This window comes from Leptidea sinapis, chromosome 13, assembly GCF_905404315.1.
Source record: "Leptidea sinapis chromosome 13, ilLepSina1.1, whole genome shotgun sequence".
Lineage (NCBI taxonomy): Eukaryota > Metazoa > Arthropoda > Insecta > Lepidoptera > Pieridae > Leptidea > Leptidea sinapis.
Window position 1 is genome coordinate 12,500,632 of NC_066277.1, and position 18,583 is coordinate 12,519,214.

General features: G+C 38.6%; 2 protein-coding genes across 2 annotated transcripts in view; one reads left to right on the forward strand and one right to left on the reverse strand.

Annotated features, from left to right (window-relative positions):
- The window catches only part of LOC126967649 (putative metabolite transport protein YwtG), a 74,814-nt gene that overhangs the window by 10,582 nt on the left and 45,649 nt on the right, over nt 1–18,583 (reverse strand). The window lies entirely within an intron of this gene.
- On the forward strand, nt 1,221–14,023 carry LOC126967647 (facilitated trehalose transporter Tret1-like). The gene is made up of 7 exons (XM_050812218.1): nt 1,221–1,370; nt 4,630–4,859; nt 5,771–6,094; nt 6,876–7,008; nt 7,686–7,909; nt 9,219–9,413; nt 11,949–14,023. The coding sequence occupies exons 1-7, from the start codon at nt 1,304–1,306 to the stop codon at nt 12,192–12,194; spliced, it is 1,419 nt and encodes a 472-aa protein (XP_050668175.1). The 5' UTR covers nt 1,221–1,303; the 3' UTR covers nt 12,195–14,023.

Consider the following 18,583-nt stretch of genomic DNA (forward strand, 5'->3'; position numbering starts at 1 on the left):
TCACCTCTCCCCATCCCGTGAGCCTCTTGCCCAAATAAATATTGACCGTCTACGACGTGCGTCAACCGAAATATTACCATTACTTGTCAAGACGGATGATCAATGATAGTAAAATATTTAGTGTATAAACGAAATGAAATTTATTTATTTGTTTGAGTCGTGGTAACATAGTTCTTAACGATTGCTAGATACACGGCACAATTTGCATAACGGCATACAAATGATTGATTGATACAATTATTATATTTATTCGTTTTGAGAAACGCCCGAGAAGAAACCCGCAGATGCGTTGGTACGACGATATCAAAAGACTGGCGGGATTCAATAATATAATATAAAATAAACATTAGTTTGAAGATACTACTGCCTAATAATTACTTTTATATATTATTGTTTATTTTCGGCTAAAAAATATTTTAAACTGTAGAAGCATTTATTTTTGTCATATTTTAATTTTTTATGCATTATAGTTTTAGGTAACATTCTAAGATTTTTTTGAAAGATGTTTAAAGACCTTTATACACATTACATTTGCTTTGTTTTGATGAAGCGCTGTTTTATAGTATGGCTTCAAATGGCGAGTTAGATCTCTTAATCCTAATACTCGTATGTAATATTCCTGCTGGGTAAAAACTTTACAATTATTGAACATACTAATTTCTAATATACAAAGACTAGGCAAACAAAGCCTATTTATAAATGAATTACAATTTTTAACTTCAAACATTTAATAGCACTTTACTTACTTTAGCATAATTTACCAGTGGGAGGCCTCTTTGCACAGGATGCCGGCTAGATTATGAGTAGGTACCACAACGGCGCCTATTTCTGCCGTAAAGTAGTAATGTGTAAACTTTACTGTGTTTCGGTCTGAAGGGCGCCGTAGCTAGTGAAATTACTGGGCAAATGAGACTTAACATCTTATGTCTCAAGGTGACGAGCGCAATTGTAGTGCCACTCAGAATTTTGGGGCTTATCAAGAATACTGAGCGGCATTGCATTGTAATGGGCAGGGCGAATCAATTACCATCAGCTGAACGTCCTACTCGTCTCGTCCCATATTTTCATTAAAAAAAAGCATGAAATCAAGTATCGTATGTTGTATCCTTAATTAAATATTCACACATATGTAAATGACTTTTCGACTGCTTCAGTGTCACTATTCAAATTAAATAATGTTTAGGTACTTAATTAACTTTTTCTTTATGTCAGTTTCATTCTGTATTACATCATGACTGGTTTACAGTAGGTAGTTCTCGCACGTTTAGCAAAGAACTGAGTATCTTTAAGTAACTTCGAATAGATGAAAATAAATATAGCTGTTGAAATGCAAGGACATACAAACTATCAGTGGATATATGCAGGCGTTGGTAAGATTTATATTTTGTTGTATAAACTATGAAGGTCTGTAGCTTCTGTACCGCTTGAGTTATAAAATAATCATACCTCGATGTAGTGCCACGCATGAGAAGATATATTACAGCATATTACCGAAGGTCACACAGGTATTTTTATAGGGTATAAATAAAAAATAAAATTGTCTGTTTGTTATATTGAAATGAGCGTTTTTTACTACATGTATATGATATGAATATAAATAAAGGGTACATACACCAAATTTTTTTTTTTACAATTTTTGTCTTTGTGTCTGTCTGTCTGTTCCGGCTAATCTCTGAAATGGCTGGATCGTTTTTGATGGGACTTTTATTGGCAGTTAGCTGATGTAATAAGGAGTAACTTAGGCTACGTTTATTTTAGATAAATAAAGTAATGTTGCAATGTCCAAAAAACGGTCTAACTCTAAAAATAATTTATATGGCAAAACAACGGTTGCCGGGTCAGCCAGTGTAACATACAATTATATAGTATTATATCGTATCATGGGTACATTCTCTTTATTTTTATTCCAGTTTTTTTAAGGAAGAGGAGGCACGGATCGACTGAAGTTAAGTGATCACCGCCGCATTACATTAAGCTGCGACAGCAGAGGAATCACAGGAGCGTTGCAAGCCATTTAGGAACCTTCCTACAAAACTATGCAAAATATGCACTTTTTTTTTTGGTATCCACGTTGTATATTCCTGGAATCATTGCTAGAAAGCTCATCTACGGTTTGGTCGTAAGTGGGAGAAAGTTCCTTGAAAACCGCGCTGTGGAAGAACGGCATACATCCAAATTGGTGAGGATGATAACCAAGGTAGTAATTTTCATATCAAAGATGCACCTCACTCTGGTAACCCCGGATAATATAATGGACGCCATTTTTAAAAGGTGGAGTAAGATTTGCATATATGCAGTTTTTACCATATTTGGAAAAAGTTCGATATTTGATTGCGACAAGCTCGCTGTAAGAAAACTAATGACCCTGTACTTATTTTTGATTATTTACGAGAGCGGCACTGAAAATTTCGGGAATCAAGGAAGTGACACAACATTACTATTTAAAAATGTATTTATTGCTTTTTGAAGTATTCTTCACGAAATTTGACACATTTTTCCATACGATGGAACCAATAATTAAAGCAACCATTCCATTCGGAAGTTGGGGTCTCCAAAATGGCGGTTTTGTAGGCGTCCACAGTTTCTTCAGGTGATGAAAATCTCTGACCACGCAATTTATTCTTTATTTTAGGGAAAGTATAGAAATCATTAGGGCTTAGATCGGGGTTGTACGCGGATGGTCTAATAACTCTATGTTTTCTTGCTCTAAAAACTCTTTTGTTCTGCGCACGGTGTGAGAACTCGCATTGTCGTGATGGAGGATGATGCGGCGGTTGCAGTTCTATTTACGGAGTTCAGAAACGACCTGTGGCAAACAAATGCTAGCATACCATTCTGCATTAACCGTTCTTTGTCTCTCAAGAGGAATAGTCGCAATATGGCCGGTTTTGGAGACAAACGTGGCCACCATTTTTTTTGCAACACTCCGTGAACGTACATTTTTTGTTGGCCTTAACTCATTTTCGAACACACAAACTCGAGACTGGTTTTTTGTTTCGGGTTCGTGCGCATATATCCAGGATTCGTCACCTGATACGATGTTTAATACAGCATTTGAGGATCCTGCGTGGAATCTTTCGAGAGTTCTGACGCACCAAGTAACGCTTTTTTCTCTTCACAGAGCAAATGCGGTATCCATCGGGAAAACAACTTTTTGCATCTAATTGTTCATGCAAGATTATTTGTATTTGACTCATGCCAATGCCTAAAGTGGCCTGAATTTCGCGGTATGTCACATGTCAATCTTTCTCAATCAGCTTTCGCACAGCATCAACGTTTTCTTTGGTGACTGCAGTTTTTGGACGACCTTGACGGGGATCATCACTGAGCTTGACACGTCCACGTTGAAATTCAGCAAACCAGCGATAAATTGTGGTTTTGGATGGGGCTTCATCACCAAATGCAGAAATCGTCCGGCCAACACACTGTTTTTGTGTTAAACCACTTCGAAAGTCATAAAAAATCATCGCTCTAGAATTTTCTCGTATCACTTCCATTTTCTCAACGACTAAACAAGATTGAAAAGACCTTGTGACAAGACCGAGAATCTTTTTTAAATCGATTTTTAAAACCAAGGAGATTTCAATTGAAAAAGATTTTAATATGACAGGAACAGTGGAAATATTCCCGATACTTTTAGTGCAGCCTATGTATTGAAAGGTAAAGAAGCCCGATAGTTTTTGGAGAGATTAGTGCGACAAGAAAAAAAGTAGAGGAAAATGGTCAGTCAGGCTTTAGAGAATTTGGCAAAACCCGAATTGGGTAACTCAAAATAAGGTAATGCTATGTGTAGAATGGGTTTAGAAAGGCATTGTTTATTTTTTTTTCCTTTATAAATTTGGATCACTACTGCCAAAACCTGATGAGATGAAGGATGAAGTTGAGAGATCGCACTTGGAATTGATTATCAATCAACAATAAATAGACAGTCTTTCATCACTTTAACGTGTTCAACGTTGACACAAATATCTTTAGCCACTCATTAGAAATTATAAAAGTTAAACTAGGAGTCCTGCCTTTGCGTCTTCAGATATTATTATATTACACCTTTGATCTCTTCAGAATTCTTTAGGCTGTGTCAGGTGAGCATCAAGAGAAGACTACCAAAACTGTTTCCTATTTTTATCAGAAGCCTCAAAGTTTCTACAGAAACAGTATCATGTCAATCCAAACGTGATCAAAGAAAATGGAACAAAATATATAATATTGTAATAAAAATCAAATTAGAATTGAAACCTTTGACTGTAGTCAACATGAACGACACGTCCTTTTCGATTATGTTTCCTTTTTTATCACGGGGAGTTTTCCGAAGAGCTGTTTCACCTAATTCCTGCTGCCGAATTCAACCTTCGCACAAACACGCCACAAATTAGGATATCATCCCCACCATCTGGATGCGTGCCACGGTGCGGTTTTCAAGGAACTTTCTACCACGTTCGACCACGCTGTGGAATGAGTTTCCTTGTGCTGTATTTCCACGATACGACATGGGTACCTACTTTTTAAAGGGCTGGCAACGCTTTTGTGACTCCTCTGGCGTTGCAAGAGAATGTGGGCCGTGGTGATCACTTAACACAAGGTGACGCGTACGCCGTAAAAAATATAAATATTTGTATCCTTTCACGTAAGCTTCCATTGGATTCTTGCTGTACGGAATGGAAGCCGGCTGGTTATCTCCAATAACGAAGTCACTCCAATCGGAACACTCTCCGCTGGGGTACCCGCTGTCCAATTCAACCATATCACTGTGTGCTAGCGTCACGGCTATCTCATCGGCAATTACCGTCCCTCTGTACTCCTACCTGGTCGATAAATATGGACGGAAGTGGATTATCTTTGCTATTACTATTCCACAAGCGGTGAGTACTGTAGGTATATAAATGTCATTAAAACTGATTTATATTACTGCAATAAACAGCTTTAGTTATGTATTATTGGATGTAGAAAAAATAATATCCACCGAAGATGACCTCTCTAAGGTGACCAAACAATGGCAGTGACCGAATAAATTATATCGTCGCCGCCATTTGCAACTGCACCGAGTTTATTCGATTCTATAAAGATAAAATTCTATGATTCTGGGATTACGCCATTTTTTATGAAAATAAGGGACGATACGAGCAGGTCGTTCAGCTGATGGTAATTGATACTCCCTGCCCATTTAATGCAGCCGTTCAGTTCTTGAAAATCCTTTTGGGATTTTCAAAAATTCAGCGCGGCTCTACAATTGCGCTCGACACCTTCAGTCATAAGATGTTAAGTCTCATTTGCCCAGTAATTTCACTAGCTACGCCGCCCTTCATATTAAAACACAATAAAGTTTACTCATTAATACTTCACGGCAGAAAAAGACGCCGTTGTGGTAACCATAATTTACCCGGCATCCTGTGCAAAGGAGCCTTCCACTGGTAGATATTTAATGTGAATGCTGTAATAAAATATAACTTAATGTAAGAGAACAGGAAGTCATCCTACAGTTTTGCCTGAACTTGCAGGCTAGACAAAACTGTAGGAGGCGTGTCTTTCCATCACCAGTCGAGTTTGAAGCAAAGAGTAGTATCTGGAAAATGTAATCCTTTTTCTTTTCCACATAGAATCGCAAGTCTTTCGCCATACATTGACCAGGATTGCGTTCCGCCAACGATCGGCTAAAGTTAAAAATATAAAATAGGTTAAAGGTAAACAGGTCTTGATTTCAATATGACATATGCTCCTCCTAAGCTGTAACGATATAAAGTAATGTACCTAACAATTTTTTATGTCTTTCCAGCTGTCCATTCTAATTAGAATAATGTTCCCAAACGTTGTAGTACTCTTGATAGCCAGGTCTGCCGCTGGTGTCTCCGCTAGCGGGATTTTCACTATATGCACGATATACACTCGAGAAATCAGCCAGTCAAACATGATCGGAAGGCTGGGGTCGCTCCAAGTTGTGCTCCAGTTCACAGGATATTTGATAATTTACCTCATCGGAGCATTCTTTGAATATTTCACAGTATTATGGATATTTCTGGCTTTTCCAATTACAATGGCAGTTTTGATGATCAGCGCGCCCGAAGCGCCGGCTTATTTGGTGAAGAGAGGAAAGATTGATGTAAGTTTATGTTATACTATAAAGTAAATTTAAAATTATACATATTACATTTTATACCAGCCTATTCATTAATATTTAAAAAAATATTGCATTAAGCATTATTTTGCGAAAATCCAAAATTATGTAATGAGCAATCTTAAGTGAGTGAGTTAACGAGAGTATCGTCGCCCACTCGAGTTTGGCGAGTAAACAACTCCCATGATACCTCGCGTAGCGGGCATCTCCTAGGATGCCTCGCGTAAAGGGCATCTCCCAGAATGCCTCGCGTTACGGACATCTCCTATGATGCCTCGCGTAAAGGACATCTCCCAGGATGCCTCGTGTAAAGGCGAAACACGTATCGAATTGATTAAAGCAAAGTCTAACGTTTCCTATTTACCCAGTCCTTCAGTCGGGATTTCAGCGTGGGCTATAAGTTATTACCCCAAACTCTAACTAAGCCCTGCTGCGGCTGGGCTTTAGGTGAATTCTAAGACTCACTAATATTTTTCTAATCTATAATATAAATGTACGTACTTATTATTTTATTATTTATTTATATTTATTATAATTTATATATTTATCTTAGCGCCTCTATTGAAATGGCCTGAAATGATGAAGTCCTTTCTGAAAGCACCTCGAAGTACTACAAAATGAGAAAAATATTTTCCTTAAACGGTTAACCCGTCTGCGTAACAATTACGAGTATGCCGTAGGTGGAGGTCTACTAACGAAATTACTTGCTTTCTCGAAGTCTTCGAGAGCTGGAGAAACTCAAGTGAATTGAATCTTTGAATTTCAGGATGCTTACAAAACAGTCGCTTTCCTGAGAGGTGTAAAGACTGATGACATGGTCGTTGTGAATGAAATAGATGAAATGCAAAAACAAGAAGAAGAATTCAGGTCTTTGTCCAAAATTGGAATGAGAACTATTAGTAAGTAAACATTCGAGTGAAAGTGTCTTGAATTTGCTCAATTAAAATTGATATTCTATGATTTTTTTAATATAATTGATATGCCCTGCCCATTACAATGCAGTACCACTCAGGATTATTGAAAAATCCTAAAATTCTGAGTGGTACTAAAATTGCGCATGTCACCTTGAGACATAAGATGTTAAGGCATATTTGACCGAAACACAATAATGCTTACACATTACTTCTTCACGGAAGAAATAGTCGCCGTTGTGGAACCCATAATCTAACCGGCATTAAATAATCAAGAAAATGCCCTTAGACGCCATTACGACATGATATGCTAACGGGCGTTCCCAATATTCAGTCTATCTCCGGTTGTGCCCTACTTGAGATAAAAATCGTAACTATCGTTGACTTTTCTGTTCCAATAAACTTATCAACGGTAACTTACCTTATCCGTACACGCTGCCTGTCAATGGGAGGACGTTTAGCTTACAAGCGATAGAAGTTTGTATGGAAATTGCAATTCACGCGTCCCAATATAAGGCGATAATAATGACTTATCGGGTATATTGGGACTCCTTCGGATTATTGACAGCTAATTACTGACAGTAGAAGGTAGTAATTTATCTTTATCTGTAGATAGTATATTGGGAACGGCCGTTAATGTGTCAATTTCACTTCTCCGATTACAGTAAGAGACAAATCTTGGCGACGAGGACTCATCATCATGCTTGCCACCTTCACACTTTACTCGTGGAACGGAGCTTTCGCAATTCTTACTTATGCGTCCGCCATTTTGTCGTCGACCGGAAACGTGTTTGACATAAGTCCACAGTTACAGACCATAAGCTTTCCTATCGTGATGATCATTGCATCGTTATCACTGACGGGCGTCGCTGAAAGATTTGGACGAAGGGTGAGTATTAAGAGTGAAAGATGTGAGCTAGCTGTTAACGTCGCTCCAGGCAGCGCGCTTCGACTCCTAAGTGTCCGTTTAACAGAACGGCTCGGAAAGCATCGGCCGGCGTTCTACTTTTCACACAGACTCGCGCGAGTTATATAATATATATACTAGCTGACCCAGCAAACAAACGTGGTATTGCCATATAAAGTAATAAAAAAAAAATTTGGCTCATAAAAAAACGATGCAACCGATTCTCAGACCTACCTCATATATCGTAATACAAATTATTATTGTATTCGACTGCCATCTTGCAACGCTATAGCGGATTTGTGGATGGATATAAAAATTGCGATACAGAAAAGTTGTAGATTGTAGAAGGGCGAAAATTTGAAGATCAATGTAATTTTCAATGCAAAAAATAAATATAAAATATTTAGGGGTGGGTCACCCTTATCATTTAGAGGTATGAAAAATAGATGGTTTCTATGTGCTTTGATAAATAAAACAAATGGAAAAGGATACACAAAAAATCAATTTATGATATATTTATTAAGCTAACCGGTAGATTAACTAAAGTGATTTAATAGCTGAAAGCAGATAAGAGACAGCATCTTGAGTGAAGGAAATGCACCAACGCCTTTTTTCCGTGTTCTGTTTATTTACTGTCGATAACTGAGTGGTGCATGTTATATTCGTTCACTGTTCTGGAACCTTTCATGAAAGTGCTTAATTTATTATGGTTTTAGTTTTTTTATGTAATTAAGGGACGCGACGAATAGGACGATCAGCTGTTAATTGATACGCCATGCCCATTACAAAGCAGTGCCGCTCAGGATTATTGAAAAACCCAAAAATTATGAGCGGCACTACAACTGCGCTCATCACCTTAAGACATAAAATATTACGTCTCATTTGCTCGGTAATTTCACTAGCTACGGCGCCCTTTAAACCTAAACACAGTAATGCTTCTACATTACTGCTTCACGGCAGAAATAGGCGACGTTATGGTACCAATAATCTAGCCGGCATCCTGTGCAAAGGATCCTCCCACTGGTAAAACCAGTGGTTAGTTACCTGGGTACTAAATATACCTACTTTTGTTTTTTTTTTCCTTTATTGTTCACAATTAAAAGTATTACAGAGAAAATACATATAAAGTCACCCACAAGAAACCATTTAAGGTTTATCCGTGGGGACGAGATCGCTCTTAATTACTTACATTATTATATTAAATTCTTATACCAATTATATTAACACGCCTTATAATATACGTAATAACATTAAAAATTGTGTGTTTAATAAATAATTTGTTTAAATGAAGGTTTTGTTAGCTGCCGGCTTCTTGTTTTCGGGGCTCGCTCTTACAGCACTGGGTGTTGCCATGTTACTGAAGCAGCATGGCCACGTGGTACCAAGCTGGCTACCGATCACATCCATGCTGGTGGCCGTGGCGATGTACGCGGGGAGTGTGCGACCGCTGCCCTATATCATTTCAACTGAGATGTTCAATTTTCAAGTACGTATGTTTCATTATTTTAGTTACAATGCATGAAAATTATACTTTATTATTTCGAGACGACCGTCAATGACGTCTGCCCACCGCATGAGTTTTTTTGTTCTAAACGAAGCTTTTCCGCTCAAAGTCACGCGTTGCAAGTGTAAGTACCTACTATTACATTTGGCTCGGGACCGACTTCAAACTTATCAATAGGTAGAACATACAAATAATAGTAATTTATTAATATTAAAGGTAGTAATTAGGTTTGCATGAAAGATGTATTAAATTAAATCCTTATAAAGTTATTTTACACTTTTAAGTTTTTGAAGTCGGTTCTTTAAACGTAGTCATTTTATTATATTATAATGTTGGATTTTAGAGAATCTATCACCACTTCGATAAGATACTATGCCTCAGAGGTGAGAAGTAGCTTTCCAGCTACCCGACCGGGACACGCAAGTTCTGGTCGTTGTCGAAAGCTGCTCTTGGTATCTTCAACCAGCCGTCCATGCCGCCGTTGCACATGAGGAATGACACCCTGGCCCATACGGCAAAAGAGAAAGCCGATCTCCTGTGCATTCTTTTTGCCTCCAACTCGACTCTTGACGACAACGGAAAAACACCGCCGACCATCCCGCGGTGTCAGAGCTCCATGCCTGAAGTACGGTTCCGACAGAAGACTTAGGCGAGCTCTGTTTTCGTTGGACGTCAGGAAATCGAGCGGGCCGGATGGCATTTCTCCAATCGTGCTTAGAACGTGTGCCCCTGAGTTGACGCCGGTGCTAACGCGTTTATTCCGGCACTCTTATTCAAAAGGCGTAGTCCCTGATTCATGGAAGTCAGTCCTTGTTTATCCGATCCCAAAAAAAGGAGACAGTTCGGATCCGGCAAACTACAGGCCTATTGCTATTACCTCCCTACTCTCCAAAATCATGGAGAGCATAATTAACCGCCAGCTCTTGGTAAACCTTGAGGGTCACCAGTTGATCAACGACCGGCAGAACGGCTTTCGCCATGGTCGGTCGACTGGCGATCTTCTGGTATACCTAACACATTGATGGGCGGCGGCTATTGAAAGCAAGGGGGAAGGCCTGGCAGTTGGTCTGGATATAGCGAAGGCCTTTGATCGTGTATGGCACAAGGTGCTCCTCGCAAAACTTCCATCATTTGGGCTTCCCGAGAGCTTATGCAAGTGGACCTCCAGCTTCCTCACTGGGCGCAGCATACAGGTCGTTGTCGACGGTTATTGCTCGAATCCCAAGCCCGTGAACGCTGGAGTGCCCCAAGGCAGTGTGCTATCTCCCACGCTGTTTCTTCTGCACATCAATGATATGTTGGACACCGCCAACATGCATTGCTATGCAGACGACAGCACTGGTGATGCCGTATACACGGGTCATGCAGGTCTCTCTCGTGAAAACGTCGAGTAGTGCCGGGAGAAACTTGTGTCTTCTATCGAGTCCTCTCTCGAGAAGGTCGCGGAATGGGGTAAGTTGAACCTTGTCCAATTTAACCCCCAGAAGACTCAAGTTTGCGCGTTTACCACTAAAAAAACCACATTTGCCGTATCGCCGCTCTTCGAGAACACTTCCCTTAAAGCCTCGCTTAGTATCGGAATACTGGGTCTCGAAATCTCGAGCGATTGCCAATTCCGTGGCCATCTGGAGGGCAAAGCCAAATTGGCTTCGAAGAAACTGGGCGTCATAAATAGAGCACGGCAATACTTAAAGCCGGCCCACATTCTAGCGCTCTACAAAGCGCAGGTCCGGCCTCACATGGAGTATTGCTGTCATCTCTGGTCTGGCGCACTCCAGTATCAGCTCGGTCCATTTGACCGCGTGTAATGCAGAGCAGCTCGAATTGTCGGGGACCTAGCGCTCTGTGAACGGCTGGATCACTTGGCGTTGCGTAGAGACGTCGCTTCATTGTGTGTCTTCTACCGCATTTATCACGGGGAGTGTTCTGAAGAGCTGTTCAACCTGATTCCTGCCACCGAATTTCACCTTCGCACGACAGGCCACAAGTTACGATATCATCCCCACCATCTGGATGTGTGGCGGTTCTCCACAGTGCGGTTTTCAAGGAGCTTTCTTCCTCGCACTACGAAGCTGTGGAATGAGCTTCCTTGTGCGGTGTTTCCGGGACGATACGACATGGGTACATTCAAGAAAAGCGCGTACACCTTCCTTAAAGGCCGGCAACGCTCCTGTGATTCCTCTGGTGTTTCAAGAGAGTGTGGGCGGCGGTGATCACTTAACACCAGGTGACCCGTACGCTCGTTTGTCCTCCTATTCCATAAAAAAAAAAAAAAACATACGAGTGCAAGTACCCTAGCGGGCTTTTCAAATAGATAAAATTGGATAATAATAATAATATTTATTTAATTATATACTCGTTGTGTTAGAAGGCCCCTACAAGATGGACCGATGATCTGGTCGAGATCGCCGAAATAGAATGGACGAGGACAGCGAGGAGCGATCGTCATGGAAATTGGGGGAGGCCTTTGTCCCGCACTTAAAAGATGATGTACTTATGATAGGTATTTAATTTCAGGTCCGTGCCAAAGTTATGGGCAGCATCGTCACGTACGGTTGGGTCATCGTCGCCACACAACTGTTTGCTTACGGACCCCTGACCGACACGTGTGGCTTGCACGTCACTTTCATCTGCTATGGAGTCATTAACTCCCTCGGTGTTATTATGTGTTACATCATGCCTGAGACGAAAGGGAGGACAGATCAGGAAATAAGACAAGCGTTGGCACACCCAAAAACCAAAACTGTTCGTAAGCCCACGTAGCGTTTATTGCCTTCATCAACACGAGTACCACACATTTTTTTTTCTATCATATAACCGATAACACGTTATTCCTCAATTTTGCAATCAATCGACAATGACGACGAGGATGTAACACGCCAAGCTGCAGATGCTTCTCTGAACTGATACCATCTCACAACTAAAATCTAGATATTGTTAAAATGTCTACTTTGTCAGGATTTAAAGAGCATTTAACATTCCCCACGTAGCACTCTAGTATGCCATGTAGATTTAGAAATAGGTGTAAAGTACAGGAGAAATGGCGAACGAGATTTTTACTCATTTGGCATTTGCAATCTCGGAAGAACTTCATTCTTAACGCTCCTCCCCTGAAGCCATTAAAGCAGTACTTGTGCACATTTGCAAAATTCTTTGGAAATTTTGGAGCAAACGGGGCTACAAATAACCTCGGAAACAATCATAAATTAATTGCTGTGACATCCAGCAGTGTGGACACTTCGTGTATTTTAAATTTCAATAGATAGCATTTTCCTCACCTTTTTTACTGTCTAGGTACTCATTTGTGCTTATTTTATGTCACGTGGTAACATAACATAGCACAATTCTAATAGAACACAACTACTATTGGACGTAATTCCAGAAAAACGTTTGCAACCTCAACCATGTCGAAATTGAGTTAAGAACACAAAACTGGTCACGTGATTCATATTAAAGGACTGACAAAAATGGCAGCCCTACTGTCTCTCTTTAAATGACATCATGACTTGTAGCCCAACCCACATGTACGGAATACACTAATACTTATTAAACTTTGAACACGAATTCCCTAAAATGTGATGTTTGTGGCTTGGAACGTTTTTCAGGAACTACCGTCTTAATTCTTAAACAATACAAATATGGAGAGCTTGAACAGTAAATATTGTGTTTGAGAATTCATCAGCAATAATATTATTCTTACCAGATCCAAGTTAAAACTGATATCGAAATCTTGAGTTGGATAACATTAAAGCAATATGATAAAGTAGGTCTTATTACTTAGTCTTAGTCTTTATGAGCGAACTGAACTAGCTGACCCGGCAAACGTTGTATTGCCATATAAATTTTTTTAGAGTTAGACCGTTTCTTGGACATTGCAACATTACTTTATTTTTCTAAAAATTTTATTATTTATTTTATTCTAGAAATTTACAAAAATAAACGCAGCCTATGTTACTCCTTTATTTTTCTTTAGAAAATTTAATTATCTTATCTTAAAGAAATATTAAAAGGCAACTATAGCCTGCATATGAAAAAAATTGTGATTGAGTTGTATTATGCCATGCCTGCTATATGGCTGTCAAACCTGGGCATTCACAAAAGAAATAGAACAAAAAATAGAAAAGACACAAAAAGCAATGGAGAGAAGCATATTGCGGATCAGAAAACTACAAAAAGTACGTAGTGAGGACATTAGAAAGAAAACCAAGCTTACCGATGCACTAAGACACGCGCTAACATTGAAATGGCAATGGGCTGGCCACATTGCACGCTTCACAGATAGAAGGTGGACAATAGAGACCACCAAATGGAAAGGACCACCAGGTAAAAGATGCTCTGGTAGACCAAAGCAGAGATGGGCAGATGACATCGTGCAGTCGGTGGGGAGAAACTGGATCGATCAGGCCAAGGATAGGGAAAAATGGAAAAAGTTGAGGGAGGCCTATACCCAAAATGGGGTCCATAACCAAAGTTATATAGAATAAATAATTAAACTGGTCACTCTAAATAAAATTAACACTAGATTTTAAGAACTTTAAATTACTAACATTTGTTTGTATATTATGGGTTATGGAATAAATGGCTTATTATTATATGTTACTCCTTATTACATCAGCTACCTGCCAATAAAAATCCCGTCAAAATCGGTCCAGCCATTTCAGAGGAACAAACAGACAGACAAAAATGGTAAAAAATGTTTTTTGGTGTATGTACCATAAAAATATTCATATACATGTAGTAAAAAACCGGTTATTTCAATATTACAAACAGACACTCCAATTTAATTTATATGTATGTATAGATAATACCTAATGACATGTATTTCGACCATCGGGAACATGGACAGGATGGGGTTAAGATCTTTATTCGATTCCATTATTCCAACAATAGTGACAGGCTATATATATTATTTGGCAGGGGAAGTAGAACCGTAGAGTTAAGCTGTATTCCAGTCCAACTTTATTACATGTTTAAACCTATGAGTACCACAACGGCAGCTATTTCCACCGTGAAGCAGTAATGTGTAAGCATTACTATGTTTCGGTCTGAAGGGCGTCGTATAGTGAAGTTAATGTGCAAATGAGACTTGACATCTTCTGTCTCAAGGTGTCGAGCGCAGTTGCCACTCAGAATTTTTAGGATTTTAAATAATCTTGAGCGACACTGCATTGTAATGGGCAGGGCGTATCAATTACTATCAATTGAACGTTCTGCTCGTCTAATCCCTTATTTTCATTTAAAAAAAACAAAGATAGGACTTGGAGTGAAGTGAAACGTTCAGCTCTTGACCAGCCAAGAATACGGAGCACTGTCCTATCTTCTTGCCTATCTTCTGCCCGAACTAGGGGATACAGGGTCCAGATTCAAATAAGTCAAAGAGCTTGCAGCTCATCTGAAGATATCACCCATCTCCAAACCTTCCACAATCAAAGGATAAGAAAAAACGTTGCTGATCTTTAAAAAACAATTAATCATGTCCTCCATTTATACCAAACAGCGCCCTTTCCGCGAATTGTACTTAAAAATAATTTCAGTAAGTACTCGGAAAATCCCAAGAGATTGAATCAAGCTGTTGAAACCAAAAGTTGAGCACATTGTGAACTCGTAATGAAGTTACTCTTCAAGGGTCAAGTTACGCTAAACTTTGTGAAGATAAGTTCTAATAATGAGAAGTCCGCAATGTTCTACTCCTTCATAGTAACTGTAAATTTTTATTGCATCATCTTGTATAAATTATGTGAATGTTTTACAATAATATTCTGATTGATTTGACGACCCATATAGCCGAAAGGTTAGTCACCCTGACTACTAAGCTAGAGGTCCCGGGTTCGAATTCCGGTAGGTGCAATCAATTATATGATGAATTTGGATGTTTGTTTCCGAGTCATGGATGTTTATATGTATTTATGTATGTTTAAGTAAGTATATTGTATTTAATATATCGTTGTCTTGGACCCATAGAACAGGCTATGCCTAGTTTGGGGCAAGATAATTTGTGTAAAAGTGTGTCTATTTTATTATTATTTAAGAATGTGACACTGAGTTTCTTAGCAATTTTCTCATGAAAGTTTAACTTTTTACAAATGGTGGTATTGATGGTTAAATTTTTGGATACACCCACTTTGATTTAAAAGATGATTTTTGATAGAAGAATTGATTTATTATCTTTCTGCTTTATCTATAATTAAATATGACAATATGTGCTCACGAGAATTGATAATTGGCGGTTGGTTGATAAAACGTCCTTTCAAGCCCAAACAAGCAGATGCGTAGAAACGTCGCTTCAATGTGTGTCTTCTACCGCAATTTATCACTAATATTATAACTTTCTTCCACGCAAAACCAAGGTGTGGAAGAAAGAGAAAGAAAGTTCCTTAAAAGTCTCACTGTTATTCCTCCACATCCACATTGTGAAGATGATATCCTAATTTGTGGAATTTGAAGACAGGAATCAGGTCAAGCAGTTCTTCGAAACACTCCCCGTGATAAATAAGCTTCCTTGTGCGGTGTCTCCAAGACAATACGACTTGAGTACCTTAAAAGCAAGCGCACCCTTTTTTTAAAGGCCAGCAATGCTCCTGTAATTCCACTGGTATTGCAAAAGAATGTGTTCAGCGGTGATCACTTAACACCAGGTGACTTGTACCTCGTTGGTCCTCCTCTTCAATAAAAAAAGCTGTATTAGTTCAACAGTTAATTTTTATACTCAATCGCAGTTTTTTTTTATCAGATAAGGGACGAGACGAGCGGGACGTTCAGCTGATGGTAATTGATACGCCCTGCCCATTACAATGCAGTGCCACTCAGGATTCTTAAAAAATCAAAAATTCTGAGCGACTCTGCAAACGCGCTCGTCACACGAGACGTAAGACGTTAACTCTCATTTGGCCAGGTATTTCACTAGCTACGGCGCCCTTCAGACCGAAAAACAGTAATGTTAGACATTAGTTCTAAATTGGCGATGATAACGACGAGATTAATATTTTAACCCATTTTCTGCTTATGATATTTGAATAAACTTATTATTGGCTGTTTGGTGATCACTATTACAACTTTCTGTGGACTATTACTATGAATATTTTTTTATACAAATGGGGGAGCAAGAGACTCACGTGGTGGAAAGTGTTGAGGTGACCGCCCATGGTCATCTCTAACACCAGGGGTCACGAGATGATTCGGTCGGTCTCCAAGTTTTGTTTCTCTAAGTTACAGATAAGCATTGTCTACGTGTATTTGGAAAAAAAATACCTCGGGTCGAATTCTATTTACGATTGAATGACGGATGGCAAATAATCTGGATTATTTAGAATCCGTCGTGTACTTTCCAGAACTCTTTTGTTAGAAATACACACATTATTACTTGCAATATAGTCTACCAATGTATTAAATATTATTAATTGTATTATCCATTATATATTTTTTAGGTTTTCAATATTGTTATAGAGAATATAATATAAAATAGATGCTACCCTAGTGGCAATCATACGTAAAGTAAATTAACTTTATTATTTCTTCCTTCGAGTTTTAAAAGGGTAAGAGGAAAAAAAAAAAGCGGAATTTTTTTCTTTCAATAATTATGTATATGATGAATATGGATGTTTGTATGTATTTATGTATGTTTAGTAAGTATATTGTATTAAATATATACAGGCTGTGCCTAGTTTAGGGCGAGATAATTTGTGTAAAAGTGTGTCAATATTATTATTATTTTTATATTTGGTAATTTTTGTCAGCCTTTAGCTGGTTTGTTTGCATTTATGGGTCAAAAACCAAGTAAATGCAGCGTGTGGTGTGTTAAATAATGTATTTGGTGGAATGTCTTGTTCGTCAATTTGCAAGAACTTACTTACAATTCGGCATGTATTTAAGATGACGGCTCTTTGTTAGGCGATGTAAAAAGTGGTTTGATATAACACTTGTGGTGGAAAGGACTATTGGAATTACATATACCTACTTTATTTGGTTCCAGATTCTAGTCACTTAATCCTTTAGTTATTATTATTATTATCTACATTCTATTCCAAATCTAAAAGTACCCGGTTCACTTTATTTCGGGAAAGCTGAAGAAACTAACCAAAACAGGAGTTGTTTACTAGACTTGTATGCCCCACTTTGAGGTAAATAATAGCGTAGGTTACAGTCACAATAGAAGGTCATAAGCTTTGATATTTATGAGCTTACTATTGATGTGTTATTTTAGGGAACTTTTCCACAGATCGGTTACTGGAAAATATGCTTTCTGAGTCTTAAGTCAAATAAAATGAATTTAACTTCATTTCACCAAATGAAGCAATGATATTAATTCGGCACTTGGCTATTTGGTTACACAATAATTGTACTTCTCAAAAATTGTAGACAATATTAAAACTAAATTAAATTACTTAATATATTATTATATGACCGCTATAGCCCAGTGGTTAGTGAACCTGCCTACTGAGCTAGAGGACCTGAATCCCGGTAGGTGCAAACATTTATATATAATGAATATGAATGTTTGTTTCCGAGTCATTGATCTTTATAAGTATTTTGTATGTTTAAGTAAGTATATTGTATTAATTATATTATCGTTGTCTTGTACCCACGGTACTACTTTGGGGCAAGATAATATTTTGTGTAAAAGTGTGTCAACAGTTATTGTGACAGTAGGTATGTATTTCTCTTTGTGAAACCACGCGCTTTTCTCATTCATTTTAATTAAAGTGTTCTTGATTACCGATTTCAATCTATTAAAGGGCAATTCTTGCAGGCAAATTGGTATTTTATTATAAATGCGGAAACCCATACCCACAAAAGAAGAATGTACTTTTTGCAGACTGTAATAGTCAGTAACAAGTTTATCTTGTACGCCTCAATTTTTTTTTTATGGAATAGGAGGACAAACGAGCGTACGGGTCACCTGGTGTTAAGTGATCACCGCCGCCCACATTCTCTTGCAACACCAGAGGAATCACAAGAGCGTTGCCGGCCTTTAAGGAAGGTGGAGGCGCTTTTTTTGAAGGTACCCATGGAATTTGATATGACTATACCATCGAGAGAATTGCCTGAAGGTTAGGTTAGAAATGCCTTCAATACTCGATCAAACGCCTTTTCTTATGAAAATAAGGGACAAGACGAGTAGGAAGTTCAGCTTATGTTAATTGATACGCACTGCA